The sequence below is a fragment of the Macaca mulatta genome, chromosome 9 (genome assembly GCF_049350105.2).
Source record: "Macaca mulatta isolate MMU2019108-1 chromosome 9, T2T-MMU8v2.0, whole genome shotgun sequence".
NCBI classification, from domain to species: domain Eukaryota; kingdom Metazoa; phylum Chordata; class Mammalia; order Primates; family Cercopithecidae; genus Macaca; species Macaca mulatta.
The window spans coordinates 117,290,270-117,310,003 of NC_133414.1; the positions used below are offsets into that span (position 1 = coordinate 117,290,270).

At 40.9% G+C, this 19,734-nt stretch overlaps 1 protein-coding gene across 1 annotated transcript in view; it reads left to right on the forward strand.

Moving 5' to 3' along the window:
* The window catches only part of SORCS3 (sortilin related VPS10 domain containing receptor 3), a 609,576-nt gene that overhangs the window by 474,222 nt on the left and 115,620 nt on the right, over positions 1-19,734 (forward strand). Inside the window, exons 8-9 of the mRNA XM_015148111.3 lie at positions 8,001-8,090; positions 16,276-16,455. Of these exons, the coding sequence (XP_015003597.2) occupies positions 8,001-8,090; positions 16,276-16,455 (270 nt within the window). The remainder of the gene's footprint in view (positions 1-8,000; positions 8,091-16,275; positions 16,456-19,734) is intronic.

Below are 19,734 nucleotides of genomic sequence, written 5' to 3' on the forward strand. Positions count from 1 at the left end.
GTACAGAGAAATGGTTGGCATATAATAAATGCTCAAAAATATTATTAATATCTTTAACATGTATGGTACTGGCAGTGCTATTAACAATAATGATAGTAATAATAATTATTCTTTTGGATATTACATAATATCATGAAAGTAAAGTAGCCAATATAGAATAGATACTCAAAAATATTTGCTTCTGACCCTCTTCTAAGATTACCTATGTCTACTTATAAATTCTAGAAACAGTTTAAGTTTTCTCCTGTGGTAGAAATAGGTTCAACTTCTAAATCCCCAAAGGGAGCTAGGAAATGACTCAAGGCCCTTTGGTTCTAATTTTTCGGGGCATGTTTCTGTCTTTCCTCCAGGGCAAGCCATCATCCAGAAACAAGGCTAAATGAAAAAATAAAGGATCTGTCAGATGAGGCTTGGTCACAGCAAGAGCGGGAACAAGTCAGAAGAGACAGATGTGTTTAATGGCCAATGCATTTGTCCAAAGGAATCATTTTCACTGGCCAGGAGCCCAATTAAACCTGTAAAATGGAAATCCAGAAAATCAGATTAACGAGCCAGTCATTAGTAAGGAAAAGACCCAGCTAATTCTGTGTTTAGCGTGACGGATGGGCCCAGAGCAAATAATTGGATGACATTCATCAAATATAAAATAAAAGGTGTCACCGAAAGGAAAAGTGGTAATAATCTTTGGGATTTACAGTGCCAGAAAATTTGCTTGTAAGGAAGAGAAAAGTTCATCAAAACAGATTAATAGTCACTAAACTTTATTTCTTTCTTGTGTGCCAGAGAGCCACATGATCGCAGAGAAGCAGCAAATGCATGCATCAGCCTGCTTTTACCCTAACATAGTGAAGCAGCAAATGCATCAGCCTGCTTTTGTGAGGACTCTGCCCCTGAAGGGGTGTGCGATCTATTTGAAAATAAACTCCTGCTTTTGTGAGGACTCTGCCCCTGAAGGGGTGTGCGATCTATTTGAAAATAAACTCCTGCTTTTGTGAGGACTCTGCCCCTGAAGGGGTGTGCGATCTATTTGAAAATAAACTCCTGCTTTTGTGAGGACTCTGCCCCTGAAGGGGTGTGCGATCTATTTGAAAATAAACTCCTTTGACCAACCAGGAACCAGGCAGGGCTTGAGAGTTCTTCACTACATCTATGTTTTAGTCAATATCCAATGGAGGAAACCAAACTCAAAGTCTTTCTGCTTAAGCAGATTAATCCCAACAATCTGTTATACAGTAAGTCAATAAATATTGGCCCCCTGCTGTGTATCTGCCCCTATGACGTGTGCTCACTCCTGGTTAAGGGTTCAGGTGCAGACTAGAGTTGGAAAACCCAGGTTTATAAGGGTTCAGGTGTAGGTGGGAGTTAGAAAGCCCAGGTTTATATTCTGGCTGTAACAATGAAAGTCTATATGACGCTGGGCAAATTAGTGGCTCTCTCAGCTTCAGTTTTCTGACCTGTATGAAATATTATTGCATGATATTATTATTATTCTTGGTTTTATTACCTCACTTCTGCTCTCCTAAGAAGATATTATTTTAAAAATATAGCACCGGACTAGATGCAGTGGCTCACATTTGTAATTCCAGCACTTTGAGAGGCTGAGGCAGGAGGACTGCTTAAGCCCAGGAGTGGCACTGATCACTTTGAGACCAGCCTGGGCAATAGAGGGAGACCCAGTCTCTAAAAAACATAAAAAAATAAAATTAGTCAGGTATGGTGGTTTGTACCTGTAGTCCCAGCTACTTGGGAGGCTGAGGTGGGAGGATTGCTTGAGCTGGGGAGGTCAGGGCTTCAGGGAACCATGATTGTACCACTGCACTCTAGCCTGGGTGACAGAATGAGACCCTGTCTCACAAAATAAAATTTAAAACTACAGCACCAGTGTTAAAACAGATTTTCCGGGAATGCAGGGAAACAAAACCATATACACATGTGATTTTTTAAAAGTTTTTCACAAAAGATGTTGGAACCAAGAGAATCTATTGTGTTATTGTGGTGAAATAAGAAAGATGGACAGAGGATTCTTCTTAGTCCCAGAAGGAGGAGCACAGCCTTAGAGCCAAACTTTCTGAGGTTTAAATCTGTCTTATCTTAGACAAGTCACTCAAAATCTCTGTAGGGTTGTTATGAAGATTAAATTAGGTAATTTTCATAAAGGGTATGTGCAGTTCTGAAGTGTGGTAGATGTGCTCATTTAATGACTGTCTCATTATTTTTATTATTATGTATCCACTGGTCATCTGCCAGAAGACCAGTTCTCTCAGTCTCTTCCTGCTTATACACAATGGAAATTGATTTTTCACAGTTCTAAAGGCTGGGAAGCCCCAGATTAAGGCACCAGCAGGTTAGGTATCTATTGAAGGCCTGGTGTCTGCTTCCACGATAATGCCTTGAATACCGAGTCCTTACATGACAGAAGGGCAGAAGGGACAAAAAGGAAAAAGAAAAAAAGAAAAGAAAAGAAAAAAGAAGCCTATCTAGTTTTCTCCAGCCCTTTTATAAGGCACTTTTCCTTTCCTGAGGAATAAGCCCTCATGGCCTAATCACCTCTTGAATGACCCCAACTCTTAATACCGTTGCAGTAGGGATTAAGTTTCAACAAGAATTTAGGAGAGGACAGAAACAATCAGACCATAGCGTTCCACCCATGGCCTCACAAATTTATGTCCTTCTCACATATAAAATACATTCATTTTATCCCAATAGCTTCAAATGTCTTAAGTTGTTCCAGCATCAACTTTAAAATTTAGGTCCAAAGTCTCATCTACATATTGTCTTAATAAGATGTGGGTGAGACTCAAGGTGATTCATCCTGAGGCAGATTCCACTCCAGCTGCGAGCCTGTGAAATCAAACATGTTACGTGCCTCTGAAATACAATGTATGGGACAATCATTCCAATTTCAAAAGTGAGCAAAAGGAAGGAAGGAAGGAACAAGTAACAAGTCTCAGGGAAGTCCAAAACCCAACAGGGTAAACAACCTTAAATCTTGAGGCTTAAGAATAATTTTCTTTCACTCCATGTCCCACCTTCCAGACTGTGGGGTGAGGATTAGGTCTCCAAGGGTCTAGGAGACCCTGCACCCATGGTTTTGGGTAGGTGTAGCACATGTAGTAGCTGTGATACATTAGAGTCCATGCCTGCAGCTCTCCCAGTCTGGTGTTGCACCTACAGGTCTGGGGTCTGGCGAGGGCTTCCCCTCCACAGTGGCTCCATTAAGCATTGCCCTAGTGAGGACTCTTTGCAGTGGCCCTGCCCTGATGGCTCCACTGGGCATCACTCTAGTGAAGACTCTGCTATGACCCTAGCCTTATGTTGGTCCTTTGCCTGGGCTCCAAGGCTCTCTTGGGCATCCTTTAAATGTAAGTGGAGGTAGCCCTGCTTCCACGGCTGTTGTACTCTGTGTGCCTGCAAAGTTACCACTATGTGGATGCTGCCAAAGTTTATTGCTTGTGTCTTCTGGTGCAGCAGCTTGAGCCGAACTTGGGTTTGCTTGAGCCTCAGCTGCTCAAGGAGAGTCACACTAGAATGTGGCGATCAGAGACTTGAGATGGTACTGGACAGAGAGCCCCAACATCCCGTGGGAGCCTGGCTCCTCCCTTCAAATTGTTTTCCCCTCAAGGCCCTGGCACTCTGGGCCTGTGATGGGCATGGCAGCCTCGAAGATCTCTGGTATGCCTTCTGGGCCATTCTTTCATTGCTCTGATGAATAACATCTGGCTACCTTCTATCTGTACTAATCTTATCAAATAGTCCCTTGGCCACACCCTTGGTGTTGTCTCTCAAACTTGCCTTTTTAAACTTTACGTGGCCAGGCTGAGAATTTTCCAAATCTTTAAGTTCTGTTTCCCTTTCAATTGTAAGCTCTGTCTTTAATTCATGTCTCTCTTCTTGCTTTTTACTGTAAATGGTCAAAAAAAGCCATGCAGCACTCTCCACATTTGCTTTGATAGTTCTTCCAGATATCCTTGTACATTGCTTACAATTTCTGCTTTCTACAAATCTTTAGACACAGGCACAATTAAGCCAAGTTTTTTGTCACTTTATATCAAGGATGACCTTTCCTCTAATTTCCAATATCTTACTCCTCATTTCCATCTAAGACCTCAACAGCATTGCCTTTACCGTCTGTATTTCTACAAGTATTCTGTTCATGACCAGGTAAGTAATTTCTAAGGAAACTTAAATTCTTTCTACAGCTCCCCGCTTCTTCTGAAGAAAGGCCCTCACCAGAATTGCCCTTAATGCTCTGTTTAATGCAATATAGGGTTTTTTTTTTTTCTTTCTAGTATTCACTTCAAAACTGTTTCTACATCTATTCATTACCTGATTCCAAAACCACTTTCATATTTTTAGGTATTTGTTGTAGCAATACCAATACCAATTCAGTACCAATTTCTGTCTCAGATCATTTCTGCTACTATAACAAAATTATTTAGACTACATAGTTTATTTCTCACATCTGTAGAGGCTGGGAAGTCTATGACAAAGACACCTGCAGGTTTGATGTCTGATGAGGGCTTGGTCTTTGTTTCCAAGATGGTGCCTTGAACACTGTGTCCTCACATGGCAGAAGTGATGAAAGGGAAAAAAGAAGGTTAGTTAGTTTTCTCTAGCCCTTTTATAGAGCACTAATCCCTTCATGATGGCATAGCCCTCATGTCCCAGTCATGTCCTCAAAGCCCCACCTCTTAATACTGTTGCACTGAGGAATAATTTTCAACATTCATTTTGGAAGGGACACAAACATTCAAACCATAGAACCAGCATTGTCTAGGAATGAAGTAGGTCACAACCTTGTAATAAGCTATAGAAGAATAATTATAGGAATGTGTGTGCCATGAGAGTGAATGTTGAAAGTGCTATAGAAATGAAAAGAACAAAGTTCAGTAATTGAGAGATAGGAGAAATTAGAATGAATTGGTAGCATTCAAAAACCCTTCCATGAACTCATAGGGTTTACACTGAGGTTTAATGCATCAGTTGGATTTTGGCAAGTACAGAGAAGGACACAGTCAGGAAAAAGGAAGATTGGCAGGATGAAGCGTGGTATCTCTGGGAGATACTACAGTATCAGAGGTACTTGGAGACCCCAGGGCTCTGTGGCCTTCATGTAGCCCCTTTATGTTTTGGACCATTCGACAATGCATTTAAAGTATAATTTCTATCTTCAGTATTTACTGAAGCACAAATTTTCCTGGGTTGTGTGTGAGCTTGTAAGAGAGTCTTTGCTTGTGCAGGGCTGTAATAGACATGGGAGGATGAGTTCTCAAGGCTGTGGGACTGATCACGCTATCAATGGGACCACTTTGTTCTCTTTTGGCAATTGGTGACTTGGAAACCCCAATGCGCCCAGCCTTGCCCTGGACTTCTGATAAGAGGTGGAGTGGTGCTATCATTTTGTTCCCTGTTGAGGTGGCTGGATCTTCCAAGGAGAAGCTCCTTTTAATTGATTATCTCTGGCTAGCATTCAGGGATGGGACTTGCTTCTCAGATGCTGGTCTGCTTTCCCAAGAACGTGTTTAGTGAGGTTCAGGGTGACCTGTAGAGAAATGGTTATTAAGCATGATAGGTGACCAGGAGATATATTTTGGGGGTGTAAAAACTTTGTCATCAGGTATAAGGACTCCTTTGGGGGTGATGAAAATGTTTTAGAACTAAATAGAAGTTTTGGCTGGATCACACACTGTGAATGTACTAAATTTACACCAAATTGTACACTTTAAAATTATTAGACTATGTGAATTTCACCTCAAATTAAAAAAAAATGAAACACCTTTCTCATCATTGTAAACACAGAATTCAGGAACATATCTACATCTGAGAGAGAGGCAGGGGGTCAGGGCAGATAAGGAGCACAGAGATCTATGCAAATTGTTGTTAAAAGTCTAGTTCTGAGGTGTTCAAAGTATGGTTCCCGGATCAGCAGCATCGGCATCACCTGGAAATTTATTGGAAATTTTTTTTTTTTTTTTTTTTTTTTTTTTTTTTTTTTTTTTTTTTTGAGACAGAGTCTCGCTCTGTTGCCTAGGCTGGAGTGCAGTGGCGTGATCTCGGCTCACTGCAAGCTCCGCCTCCCGGTTTCACACCATTCTCCTGCCTCAGCCTCCCGAGTAGCTGGGACTACAGGCGCCCACCACCACACCCAGCTAATTTTTGTATTTGTAGTAGAGATGGGGTTTCACCGTGTTGGCCAGGATGGTCTCCATCTCCTGACCTCGTGATCCACCCACCTCGGCCTCCCAAAGTGTTGGGATAATAGGCGTGTGCCACCGCGCCCCACCTATTAGAAAATTCTTGATCCCCCACCCAGATCTATTGAATCAGAGACTCTGCAGATGGGCCCCAGGAGTCTTGAGTTTTAATAAGCTTTCCAGGTGATTCTGATGCATGCTGAAGTTTAAAAACTTTTGATCTAGTTTCTAGGTTAGCAGGTATGTTTATATGTGTTGGTTTTCTAATTAAATGTAAAACCAAATTAAACAAATACATACAATCATGTGAGAACTAACGGTGACTGTGTTTTCAGATCTAAGGATAACATTTTATGCACTTGAGACTTACTTGGAAAAGGAAAAAGACTTCCTAGCAACCTATCGATGTTAATATAGCAACACCCACCTCTAAGCCAACACAGAACAATATAGATTCAGAACAGATGTTGCATCAAAATAAAAAAGTTTTAAAGTTCTGAAATACAAGGCAAGAATGATGGTAATTAGATATGGATGTTGCTCCCTGAACATCAGGGTGAAAACCAGTCTCTCTTCTTGGTTCACAGCATAAGCCTTTGCACCAAGTGTTTTCCAAGTCTCTGCCTTCGTGCTGACTCTGACATCTGCTCTACCTGGCAGCTTGTGGTGCCTGCTTTGGGGGCTTCCAATCTGTGCAGAGCAAGGGGTAGCCATGGGAGATGTCATCTCCCTCCCCGAGTGAGGAGAGATGGGTGGCTTCAGTAGAGATGTTACAGCTCTTCTGCTCCCAGCAGGGCCTGTGGATGGCTGCCAGGTTTGGATCAGACTGGGAGGACTGGCCTGTCTCCAGCCTGTGCTTGGACCTTAGTGAGAATGAAGCATGTGCCTCGAGTAATTGCCTCCTCAGCGCAGCAGCCTGGTTGCTATTGTTGTCCTGCTATTTTCTCTGAACAAGCCATGTTATCTTCTCCTGTGAATATTAATTTCCCCTGAGTTAGGATAATTGGGCCGAGAGCAGCCATCTGCAGAGCTCTGCCATGTTGGCAGGGCTTTTCAGCAGGCCCTGGCCAGAGGACCATTTCTTGGAGTGGTTTCCACTTTCCTCCCATTAAGAATCTATCCTTTCGCAAGTGAGGTTACAGGGCTTGTCCCTGAGCCTTCTAGCCAGAGATAACACAGTTGGGACTCAAATCCAGGATTTCTGAATTTCACATTTGGAGTTCTTCCTCTACCTTTTGATGTTTTTAAGTATCTTGTACATGGAAAGAGTCAATAAATATCTGCTCAATACATGGATTATAAACATGAGGGAAAGAAATCTGTGCTTAGTTCAGAAGTGAGATTACATTTCAAAATAATGAGAGCTTTGAACAGTAGTCATTATTCAGATCCACGAAAAAATACATTTGACAATTGTGTTATGGTTGGAATGAATTAATAAACAATTCAAAAAGAATAAATAGATCATGGGTGTAGCCCACATTGATAGCTCCTCTGCTTTTAGTTGAAAATACTTACTAGGTATGTACCGTGTGCAGAGCACAGTGACCAAATGGAGTCAGTCCCTGTTCTGAGGGAGAATCTCTCAGTGGGAAAGATTGTTGTAATTGCCCACCTGTGATCTAAGTACCATGCAATGAGAGCAGCTCAGAGTGCCATGGGATTAGAGACCCAAAGCCAGCAAGGAATATTCTCTAAAAGGTAATTACAAACCCATTGTGGTTGTCAATAGGAGAGCTAATACTTTCCAACTTGTGCATGATCTGTGGCCTCATCTGATCTCTTTGTGTTTTCCCCACAATCTAGGTAACAACTGGTGGAAGAGCCAGCTACTACGTGTCTTATCGAAGAGAGGCCTTTGCTCAGATAAAGCTGCCTAAGTACTCGTTGCCAAAGGTACTGCATGCACCACCAGCAGTCCTGGGTCCCTCCAGGCAAAGGGAGGGTTGGAGAGGCTGCCTTGTTGGGCAACTGGGAGGTTTGATCTGTTTGGAAGGACTGTTGGCATTTAGACTCACTCACCGCCAAGTCGTTTAGCCTCCCTTAATGGTGCACAACCTGGATTCTGTATTCCTGTCTCAGCTGGGTACCAGCCAAGAGCTTTGATTTCCTGTAACTCAAAGGTCTGGTATAACCTTGGGTCATTTCCCAGGGGCAGTAATGAAAGGAACACTAGCTTTGGAATCTCCTCGGAGGGGCTCTCCCTTTTGCAAAGGGCTTTATCACCAAATAGAAGGCCAAACTCAGGCAGGAGGACAGATGCTATATGAGTGTGCATAAAAGTGCACAGATAAGTCTGGTGGTTTTCTTGCTTCTTTCTACATTTTAAGGCTAAACAGAAATGTATTGCCTATGTTTCTACTCCCCCCACCACCATGAGTAATTAAAACGGGGTAAACTAATAGAATGTTAATATCAAATGTTGGCATTTTAACGTTTGATTTAACTCTTCTATTGAAAAATCATAAAGCTTACTTTGGGGACCCCATTCCTTGTGAACATTGGCTTCTGGAGGGAGATGGACCTTAGAACCTCATTGTGAAAATGGACAGGTTATAATTGCATCACTGAATGAAGCTGCAAAGCAGAAAAATCTCAGGCAGCACGCGTATCAAGTGCAATGTTGCAAAGACTTGGGTCTCTAAGCTGGTGCTAAGGAACGTATTATGAAAAGTTAAATGAGGACAGAGGTGGAGGAATTATGGCCTGAGAAAGTGGATAATTTCCTACCCCCAGTTGCTATTATTCATTCATTAATTTATGCATGCATGTATTCATTCATTTATTCTTTTATGCATCCGTTCAACTATTCTTTCTCCATTTAACTTTTACTCTGTGAACTAAACTCTATGAATAGAGTAGTGAATAAGATACAAATAGTCCCTGCCTTCATGGATATTATGTTCTGGAAAAAAAAGACACTGAATAAGCAATGATAGGTATGAGAGTGTAATACACATTCAAGGGCCATCTTGGCATACAAGGTGGTTTTAGTTAACTATGGGAAGGGAGGGCAGTTTCCTAGAAAAAGTGGTGTTTAAGTTGATACAAGAAAAATAAAGGAGTCAATTCTGCAAACAAAGATGGGGAGAAGCTGATAGAAGATACATGCATAGGCCCGATTTTAAGAGACAGCACACTTCATTCAACAAACTAAAAAGCCATCTTGAGAGACTGGGTTGCAGAGAGGCTGGTAAGGTCAGTAGAGATCACTTTAAGTAGCTTCAAGGGCCATGGGAACCAATTTCTTATTTTCTCTACCCTCTTTCTGATTAGCTTTATGGGACCATTGTGTAGTATTGTGTTTGCAGGATGTACCCATCAGATGTTCTGAACCCAAACAGGAAAGAGGTATTCCAGCTTGGATAAGGTTAGAAAGGGGAAATTCACAGTTATGCTCTTTCTAAAGGAGAATGCCTATTACACTAACCTGACAGTCTCCCATGTTTCTAAGCCTAGGAAATGAGTTTAGAGAACTTTCCAAGCCATCTCTCTGAAGTAGGGATTATTTTATCTCTGTATGTGTGCACATTTTATGTATTTTTAACCTTCTCAGGAAAACAAACCATTCACTCCCCTGGACAGTGTGGCTGCAGGTGGGGACAAATGAGGCCCTGAATTGATCACAACCCTAGAACACTCCGTTAATGATTAGCAACCCCGAGGCAATTTATTGTGGTGGAATGCCATCCGCTCAGTCCCTTTTATAGAACCTCATCCAGAGCAGCTTCTCATTAATATGAGGGCTGCTGTGAAAATAGCTGGATGGTTATCGATCCCCTTTATTAGCCAGTGCTGGCCCAGGTTTTCATAGTGAAAACTGAAGAGGTGGGGACAGAGAGGGTGGAGGGAGATTGGTTCTTTCCATTGTTTAAGAATGGAAATGGCTTTTAAGCAAGTCGTTGCTGTTCCATGCAGTGCCGTGGATGCTTTTAGGTGGTTTGCTTAGAAACAAAGGCATGAAGAGCTCCCTGTCGTCACTGCCCTCGCAGCTCTGCTCCCAGCTTACATGTTCAGAATGTGCTCTCCTGGGGTACTCCATAGCTCTGGAGTGTTTGGCAGAGAATGAAATGAGCACCATTAACAATAAACAGGGTTATTAGGAGCCGCAGCCTTGTGCTGAGCCCTCCATAACTCAGTCCCTGGGCATCAGGTTGGTGCTGTCAGTCCAATAGGCATGAAAAGCAGACAGCAGCAGAGGGCATGGGGCAGGTGATAGGGAGCAGGTAACCTAGGAAAAGACAGGTGAGCTTATGAGCAGAAACCCTGAGCTTTCATTCCAGCTCTACCGCTTACTTATCCATGAGCCCGGGTCTTCACATCTGTGAAATGGGGATACTATTGTTTGACAAAGTTGTGAGGATTTAATGAATGGCTCATTGTTGGTCAAGTGTAAAGCGCTCGACAAATCTAAGGAACAGTTTTGATTTGGGGGCAATTAATACTGAGGCTCTTAACCTGTCCTACATGGAGATCAGTGTTCATAATGGGATCGCATCTCAGACTGACCTTGGAATCAATATTGCCTTAAACCCTCACTTTACCACTCTGAGCCTGATATACCCTCTTTTGTCTCTTAGATTCTAGACTTATTCTTAACTTACTACTCTAATAAACTGTTTCTACAAGAGAAAAGATTTTTGTTTCTTTCCATATAGGATTCAGGTTGGAAGTAAAAATGTTGATCTTTGCCTGAGCCCTGTGCTCCTGGAAAACAGCCAAGGTTAAGAAACTGCACCCTTTTGTGTTTGGGAAATGGCTTATTGCAGACCCCCTCTCTGCATGAGACTTGATAAGACTCAGATGTCTGCCTTGTTTACCTATAATAGGACCGGATTCCCTTTCTTTTTCTCATAAATGATTTGCTAAAATGTTGTCCTTCTGGCCAATCTGGACAAAATGCCTGCTAATTTGACTTACTCAAACTTAAAACTAACTTTTCCCCTTCCTCAAGCCCCTGAACTTTGACCCACTCTTGAGCTTGTGTAAGCAGTGGTAGCTGAAGCAAACATGGCAATGAGGAACAGCCCCCCTTCGCAGCCCTTCTGAGAATCAGCCGACCCCGAAGAAAATTTCCTGTTCAATTGCTCAGTCATGCCACCTGCACACCCTACTTTTCAAGCCCAATTATTTCTAGTCTTCTTTTACTTTCCCCCATAAAAGTAATTCTTTTCTGTCTTTACTTCAAGATGCTTACAGGTATTGCAAGTCTTTTCAAATAAAATCTCTTCTTACCTAAGTCTGGGTCCATTTTTTATTTGACAGTAGAATATGGTTAATTCCGTTTTGAATAATAAAAGAGAGGAAAGGGAAATATGTCTTAGAAAATTCATTATAATGGTAATGACAATGATATTAACCTTTTGTTTCCTCAGTTTTTACATTTCCCCAAATACTGATTTATCCTTCACTGCTGTGTCATGGCCACACTTCTTAAAGAGTTATCTGTAATTCTAATCTCTTTTCTCATTTCCTATTTGCTCTTCAACCTACTGCTGTATATTCTCTGCCTTTACATCCGTCTATCCACTATTTCACTAAAAATCCCTAGCCATTGCTACAGTGGCCACCTGCATGCCAAATCAAAATAGATGCCTCTACATCTTTATTGATTTTCACCATTCTGGAACATTTAACACTGATGAAAATAATCCATACTTGATACTCTTCTCTTTCATAGTTTTTTTTTTAATGAGCTTTTTTTTTTTTTTTTTTTTTTTTTTGGTAGATCCCCTTCTTACCACTCTCTAAATGTTGGTGTTCCTAAGTTCTTCTTGTATTCTGCATGGTTCCTGGGTGACTTCATCCCTCACTCTTTTTCAATATTGGTGACTCCTGTATCTACAACCCCAGCCCATATCTCTCCATTGAGCTCTAGACCGCATAACCAACTGCCTATTTGATGTAGATCCTCTTAAAGATATCCCATTTAACCAAGGTCGGAAACTAAGCTTCTAGTCTGCACTTTATAGTCCTTATATCCCATTTTTCTCCTGTGTTTACTTATATACTCCATTTATTTTTCAATAATCTTTTGTTGGATGTCTACCATGTGCCAGATACTCTGGTGAGTATTAGAGATAAAGTGATACATCAGAGAACATAGTTTATGCTCTTTGGGATCTTATAATCTAATGAAAGAGACAGACATCAAACAAATAATTACATAAGAGACTAATTATAATTGTAGTGAATTCTATAAAGGAAAAGAGGAGTTTCATAAGGCACGTATCTAAGGCATTATGTATTTGTCCTACTCCCTTCTCCCCCTGTAGATTTTGCCTCCTTACTATCTCACCAGTCTATCTCCTGGAGACCTCATGGAGAACCGGCTTCCTTGGTTCAGGCCCTCCTGAGTTATTATCTGGACTGTTGCTGTGACCTTTTAAGCCTTTCTCCCTGCCTCTAGCATTGCCCCTCTCAAGGCCCCTCTTCACAATGCTTCCACAATTAATTCGATCATGCAAGGATCCCCGTCCTCTCTAACTAAATCTCTCTATATATCAATTCTAATCATGTCTTTCTCTTGCTTAAAATCTTGTGATAATTTTGTGCTATTCTTTGGGCAAAAGTTAGGTGTGCCATATTACCCCTTACGATGTAGCCACTGTCTGCCTCACCTCCTTCAGAGGAAAACTGCTTTTATGTGATACAGATTCCCACACATTTCATTGATTATTCCATCCTGATTGTCACCTGTAAGCGTTTGTACTCCAGTCACCATTTTTAGCACCTCTATCATAGCACTTAGTCAAGTTTGAGAAAGGCCGCTAGAGTATGTGATGTCTCCACCATTAGAGGACAACTTCTTTAGGGCAGGTTTTACTTTTTCTCTATTTCCATTGTCTGACACATGGCAGATGCTTAATAACACGGTATTTATATAATAAATAAAGTTACATGGGGCCCAGATTATACGAAAATGCTTCAATAACAATGAAGTATTTTCACCATTGCTCACCTAAGAAGTCACAGGTTTTAGTTTTCAAAAGCAATCATAACTCTCCCAAATTATTGTCTTGGCAGAGCAGACAGGGAATGTTATTTATAATTGCTTTCCAAATATAAATATGTATGTGATTATGTCTGATGCTTTTCAGGTTCCAAGTTTAGTAAAGTCCCAGTCTAAATTTAGTCTTATTGCATTTTCCCTCCTTGGATTTCTCTCTTTAGCACCAAATTTTTCCCTGCATGTTCTCAGGACCAACAAGTAAGGCAAGGACACACGCTATGGAGCTAGACTGAGGTAACTCAGTTCAAGAAATAAGCTTCATTATTGTTCGGGTCTCTATTGGACCAATTTTAGCTAATTATACTTTTCTTTTTCTTGAAGACTGAATGTTCTAGTTATTGTTGGTTGACCGCATTCAACCATAGAGACCTATTTAGACAGAGGTTATGTATTTCAGAGTGTTTCAAAGAGTGATTCCCTGGACTTAGATGCACCAGAATCACCTGGAGGGCTTGTTCAGATGGAAGAATCTAAGGGTCTACTCCAGATATACTGAATTATAATCTCAGGTAGTGACCAGGATTAGAGACAGCCAGGTTTTCTGTATGTACATTTTAGGTTAATGTTCTCAGCACAAGTCTGCATGCTTTTAAGATTGCTAGGTCATTTTGATGCACACCAAAGTTATATCCCCCACTGATACAGTGTTTAAAAGTAAGCTTCTTGATTAAGATTAGGTTTAAATTAAGATTAAGTTGTAGGTTTATATCTTAGTAATGTCATTTATTAGCTTTGGCAAATTAAGGAATTCTCAAACAGGTATGTCAGAATTCTGGAAATCAGAGAGCAGTCTTACTCCAGAGCCTGGAGCACTTGTTCACCAGGTGACACAGCCCCAGGACTGTATTAACCTAATGTGCACTCACAGCGAACCTGGCTGCCTCTAATCCTGACCATGCCCTGGTGTTTTAAGTTGTTCTTTTCCCATTTCTTTTACATTAGTTTAGTCTAAAATAACTTAGCTCATTCATTTTTATGACCAAAACATCTGGGAAAAACCAGGCATTTCTATTGCATTTTTAACAGGGTAAGTGAATTTAATTCGTATTTCCTGCAGCTGCGATTTCCCCTCCTACTGGGTTCTTGGGCATTCATTCCACACCAACACAACACGATTTCCTCACATGGTTTTTAAGAGTAAGCTTTTTTTCCATTTTCAAGCAGCTCAGCAGGAACCTGTAATTCTACAAGGTGTGTAAGCACAAATGAGCAAGTGAGGTCTTAGTCAAGGTGACCTAGAGAGTTCAAGGCCAGGGGCTGAGATTTGACAAAGAATCTTCAATAAAAAGATCCAGAACTTGCTTTTCTACTTCTCTCACCTCCAGGTTGCCCAAATCAAATGGGTTTACTCCTTTGTAAATCATCTTGGAGGAACTCTCTGTGGTGCTGACATTACAGACATTGCTGTTTCTTTTTACTTGAAAAGGTTTCTAGGAAAGGTTGGTCAAACACAGTAAAGGCTAGACCCTGCCTGATTATTAAGTTACAGTCAGCTCCAATCCCCCATCATCCTTTAGCAGTGCTTTCCACCACAGCAACAAGATTGCCTTTCCTTCTGCTGTCTATTACTCTTTGGCATGTACACCAGTATGTTTATGCAGTTTTTAGCTACTTCCATTTTTGGCAAAGGATTATCCATGTCCTCCTGACTGTGTCAGTTCTCTAGGTAAGGGCTTAAATTTGTGATAATATTTGTACAGTGCCTACCTACACAGGCAAACTGACTTTTATAAATTATTTTGTATTGTAAACTACTAGATTTGATTTTAGAAATGATCCAGACAGAGCAAGACCCTGTGTGTAAAATTTTTTTAATTAAAAAAATTAAAATGATCCAGTCCAGGATTAAAACTAAATGATGTCAGGGACCAGGAAGTTAACATCAGTATGTAAGTGGCAGACCATAAGAACATATGGAGATAGAGGGCTGAGACCCTAACTCGGGGTCCTGACTCCATCTGAAAGACCACAGACTCTGGTTTTCAGTACAGAATATGGCCAAGCTAAACATTTGTGATTCATATTTACTTCATGAGTCATTAGTTTGAAATCTCTAATCTAGAGGTTATGTATCCGATGACTGGAAACCATCCATTAGGTTAGAGTCAGACCACAGAGGTTCAAAACCTGGTTCTGCCATTCGATAGCCATATAATCTGAAATAGATTGGTAAGCTTCTGTGTGCCTGAGTTTGCTCTTCAGTAAAATGGAAATAATCATACCACTCCCCTCACAAAATTATTTTCATTTTTAATAGAAAAAATACATTTAGATGGCTTAGAATAGTGCCCGAAGAGATGTTTTTCTTGGTAGCCCAACCTCTTCACTAGGTGAGAAAATTGAAGTTCAGAGAGACTGACACATTCAGCATCATGCGGCTTACTTATAGCAGTGCTTATATTTTGACCCAGAACATTAAATTCCAGGTTGAGTATCCTTTTCTCTGTATCAGTGATCTTCAATATAATTTTATTGGCAGCAGAACCTCTCTTACCTTTTACTCCTAAAATATTACACAGAACTCCAGTGTATACAGCAGATGCAAGTGGTTCTGCTCTGATTGAAACAGGATTGCAGGTCTAGAGCTCCACTCATTGGTTATACCTCCATGCCACATTTCTTGCAATCCTCATGACTCTGAAGATTCTAAAGAAAAGTGTGTAAACCACCATACTACAGAATTTAAAAACATGAGTGAATATCTAATGACAAGATAGGCTGTGTCTTCATTGCATGCGTGAGCTTCCTTGGGCAAGGGTGTCTGTCTCTGTTGGCACTAACTCTTAAATTTTAGGTATAACAATAAAAAATGAAAGTAGATGAATCCTTGGAAGCCATGGGAAATGATATCAACCAAAGCCCCTAACACCCATTTTGCTGTCACTTAGCAAGGAACAGAAATCATGAAGCTCATAATTTATAGCCTTGGTTCAACATGGAATTGTTTAACATTGCCTATAACTCAAGCTTTTTCTCAGCAGTTTCATAAGTCATAGTAATTGCTTGGCATCCCAATGGGCAGAGAGATACGGAGATCTGCTGCCTTTTAAGCCTTCCATCTTCTTTCAGGACATGCACATCATCAGTACAGACGAGAACCAAGTATTTGCAGCAGTCCAAGAATGGAACCAGAACGACACGTACAACCTCTACATCTCAGACACGCGTGGGATTTACTTCACTCTGGCCATGGAGAACATCAAGAGCAGCAGAGGTCTAATGGGGAACATCATTATTGAATTGTATGAGGTATGTAGCCAAAATTGTCCGTCCCTTGGCCCTATCTTTTTCCTGAATTTTAATGGTATAAACACAAGCGCTGGAGTTCTGGGTTCAGATTCCAGCTGTACCACTTAGCAATTGTATGACTTTGGGCAAGGGACTTAACTTCTATATGCCTCAATTCTAGTAACATAGAGATAAAATATTTACCTAAGGAGATTATTGTGAGATGAGAGATGACGGATGTAATGCATCTAGTATAGTGACTGACTCAACAAAGTTAGTATTCCTGTATGTATAAACAATTGATTACTAGACAGAAATTAAGGTACTTGGCATAGGTGATTTTTTCAGTAGCTTTGTAAACTCTGTGTTGCTTTTGTGGACCCTGAGTGGAGGGAATAGTGCTATTTATGTGCCTTAAATTACTTGGAAAGTCCTGTTTTGTGAACAAATTTTATAGGAAAATAAAAGTGAATATCAGTGGTGGGAATGAGAGTTTTTCTAAGATGCCACCAGATGCCAACATCTGTGCAGGGTAAAAAAGTGGTTTTGACAGGAGTGTGTCACTTATATTGAGCTTGTTAAAAAGTGTGATAACTAGTTAAAGAGTAATTAGGAAACCAAGTGACTCCATGTAGTAACTGTAGTGAGAAAGAGAGAAAAATTAAACTACTTTCAGTGACCTAAAAGATGTGGTACCTTTTATAGTGGCACTGTGTGACCTTTGACAGTCCTAGATCCAATGAAGGAATTTGACTGGCCACCTGGATATGAAGGATTGAGTTGAGCAATGAAGGCGTGTCTCATTATCCAGTATTCACTAGTAACCAGTGGCCACACCCATACAGACTGTGATGGTTGAGGTCATTCATAGAAAGATATACGTTGTCTATTCTGGGTGGTGGCCTTGGAGCTGGGTGAGCTGTTCCCTTGTGGGTTTTCCTTTTGAGGAGTAGAAGTGGCTACATGCATGGGCTTCTGCTTTACAGTGGTCTCCTCTGAGCAGTGCCCGTCAAAGTCCCAGCAGCCCTAAATTGGTATCTAAGTTGGCTATTCAGTTACTGAGTGATATGGTTTGGTTCTGTGTCCCTACCCAAATCCCATTTCAAATTGTAGTCCCCACGTGTTGAGGGAGGGACCTGGTGGGAGGTGATTGGATCATAGGGGTGGTTTTCACATGCTGTTCTCATGATAGTGAGTGAGTTCTCACAAAAGCTAATGGTTTTAAAGTGTGGAACTTCCTCGCTCCCTCTCTCTCTCTTGCCACTATATAAGACATACCTTACTTCCCCCTTGCCTTCCATTGTGGTTGTATGTTTCCTGAGAGGTTCCCAGCCATGCAGAACTGTGAGTCAATTAAACCTCTTTTCTTCATAAATTACCCAGTCTCGTAGTATCGTTATAGTAGTGCGAGAACCGACTAATACACTGAGAGGAGTAGAAATATTTAAGATTGCACCTGTCCTGTTAGGCAGAGAGATGATAACATAAAGGCATGGGACAAATGAATGTACATTTTAAAACAAGGAGTGAATGTCATTGCGCAGAAAACAAAATCAGTAGAAATACCCTGATTTCCTAGAGAGTAACTGACAAGTGCTGAAGTAATTCCCTTAAACAACAAGGTCCCAGTTTGGGAAATGTTCCAGATTTTTTTATGGAAGTGTGGAGACTAGTAGAGATGACTAAGGGGAGTAAATACCTTTGGGAAGCTTACATTTCTATGCCTCTAATCATACTGGGAGGCAGAAATACACCTTTGTTATTGGACAATAAGTCACATCTTGTGGGAGGGTTTGAATTAATGTTCCCAGGACTGAGGCCATTCCAAGTTCGTGTTTGTACAAGTAAAGCCGTAGAGATAAGACTGTGATTCATGTCTCTGTGATCAGACCCAAATAGGGGAGGGTGGGCATCGCTGCAGATGACCTTGCAGTCAAGAAATTCTGGTGTCTCTGATCCTCTTGGTACAGTGGATGAGTTTGCCACTATGCTGCTCTTATTCTAAGAAGGGGTGCCTGAAACTCCTTGGTCATTTACAACAGTGCAACACTGTGATATGGGATGAAGCATGAATCAAAATGAAGAATGTGCCCAGATACATGCAATTTGTTTTCTTTCCACAGAAGTTGGTCTTGTGTTTTCAGTCTTACTGAAGAAAAAAAAATGCATGGTGTCATTGCATCTATAGAGAAGACATAACAGACAGGGCAACTCAAAAAAAAAAAAAAAAAAAAAAACCAGCTTTCTTGATCTTGTTTTCCATTCAATTTTAGCAGGATTGATTGCATCCTTGCTTTGTGTTCAAGCCCATGAGGAAGGTGGGAGAGTTATGACTTCTTTTTACCTTCAGAGAGTTTGCAATCTAGTTTGTTGGGTTTTGAGGGGGTCAGTAAACAAAGTTCCTTATGTACCTGGCCAATGCTGGAACCGATTAGGACAGCAACAAAGGGCAAGACAAATGGATATCAAACACAGCTTTATTGCTTTCAAAAATTATGCACAAGGAAGTGGGATTGATAATACCGTACCCCAGAATTGAATTCATCCATTCAGTCCCAGGCAGGAATGATAAATCAAAGACTGTCTTATAGAAGCCTGTTCCTATGACACTGCAGCATTGATGTACAAAGGATGTGATCTTTGCAGGCAGATCCCTAAAAGAAGGGCAGGGGTATGGGGATGATCTGTGCACATGCAGTTCTTTTTCTCAATGTTACCACTCTGACCATCAGGACTTTTGCTCTGGGGAGGAAATAGTGAAGAAGTGGGAGACATTCCAGACATAGGAATGGAATGAGCCAAGGACTGAATGGATGGTGCTGATTTGTGAGAAAGTAAGCTAGACAGGCTAATTGTGTGGAATAGATGCTTGTCAGGGACAAGAATGAGGGCTGGATAAGTAGCTGAATTTCAGATTCTAGAAAACATGTAATATCAAGTGAATAAATTGGAACCTGACATTATCTAGACCGTGACCATACTGAAGATTTTTAGAGGTTAATGCTGTTTTGCACCTGGAGATACATTCTGTTTTTTGGAGATAAAGCTCAATTTAATTGGTCTCTAGGGGTCATTAGAATTTAACCTTCTTTACTGGAAATTCTCACAGAAACTGTGATTATGTACCATATGGCCAGTTAGCAAAGAGACTACAACTTTTCTGGACTCCGAGTACCCATGAGTAGTGCAACTGAGAAAACCAGTAAGGTTTCACATTCAATTCAGCTAAATTAGCACACTTTTATGGAGTGTATTTTGTTTGATGATATTAGGACTGGTACATGAGATTCATAATTACTG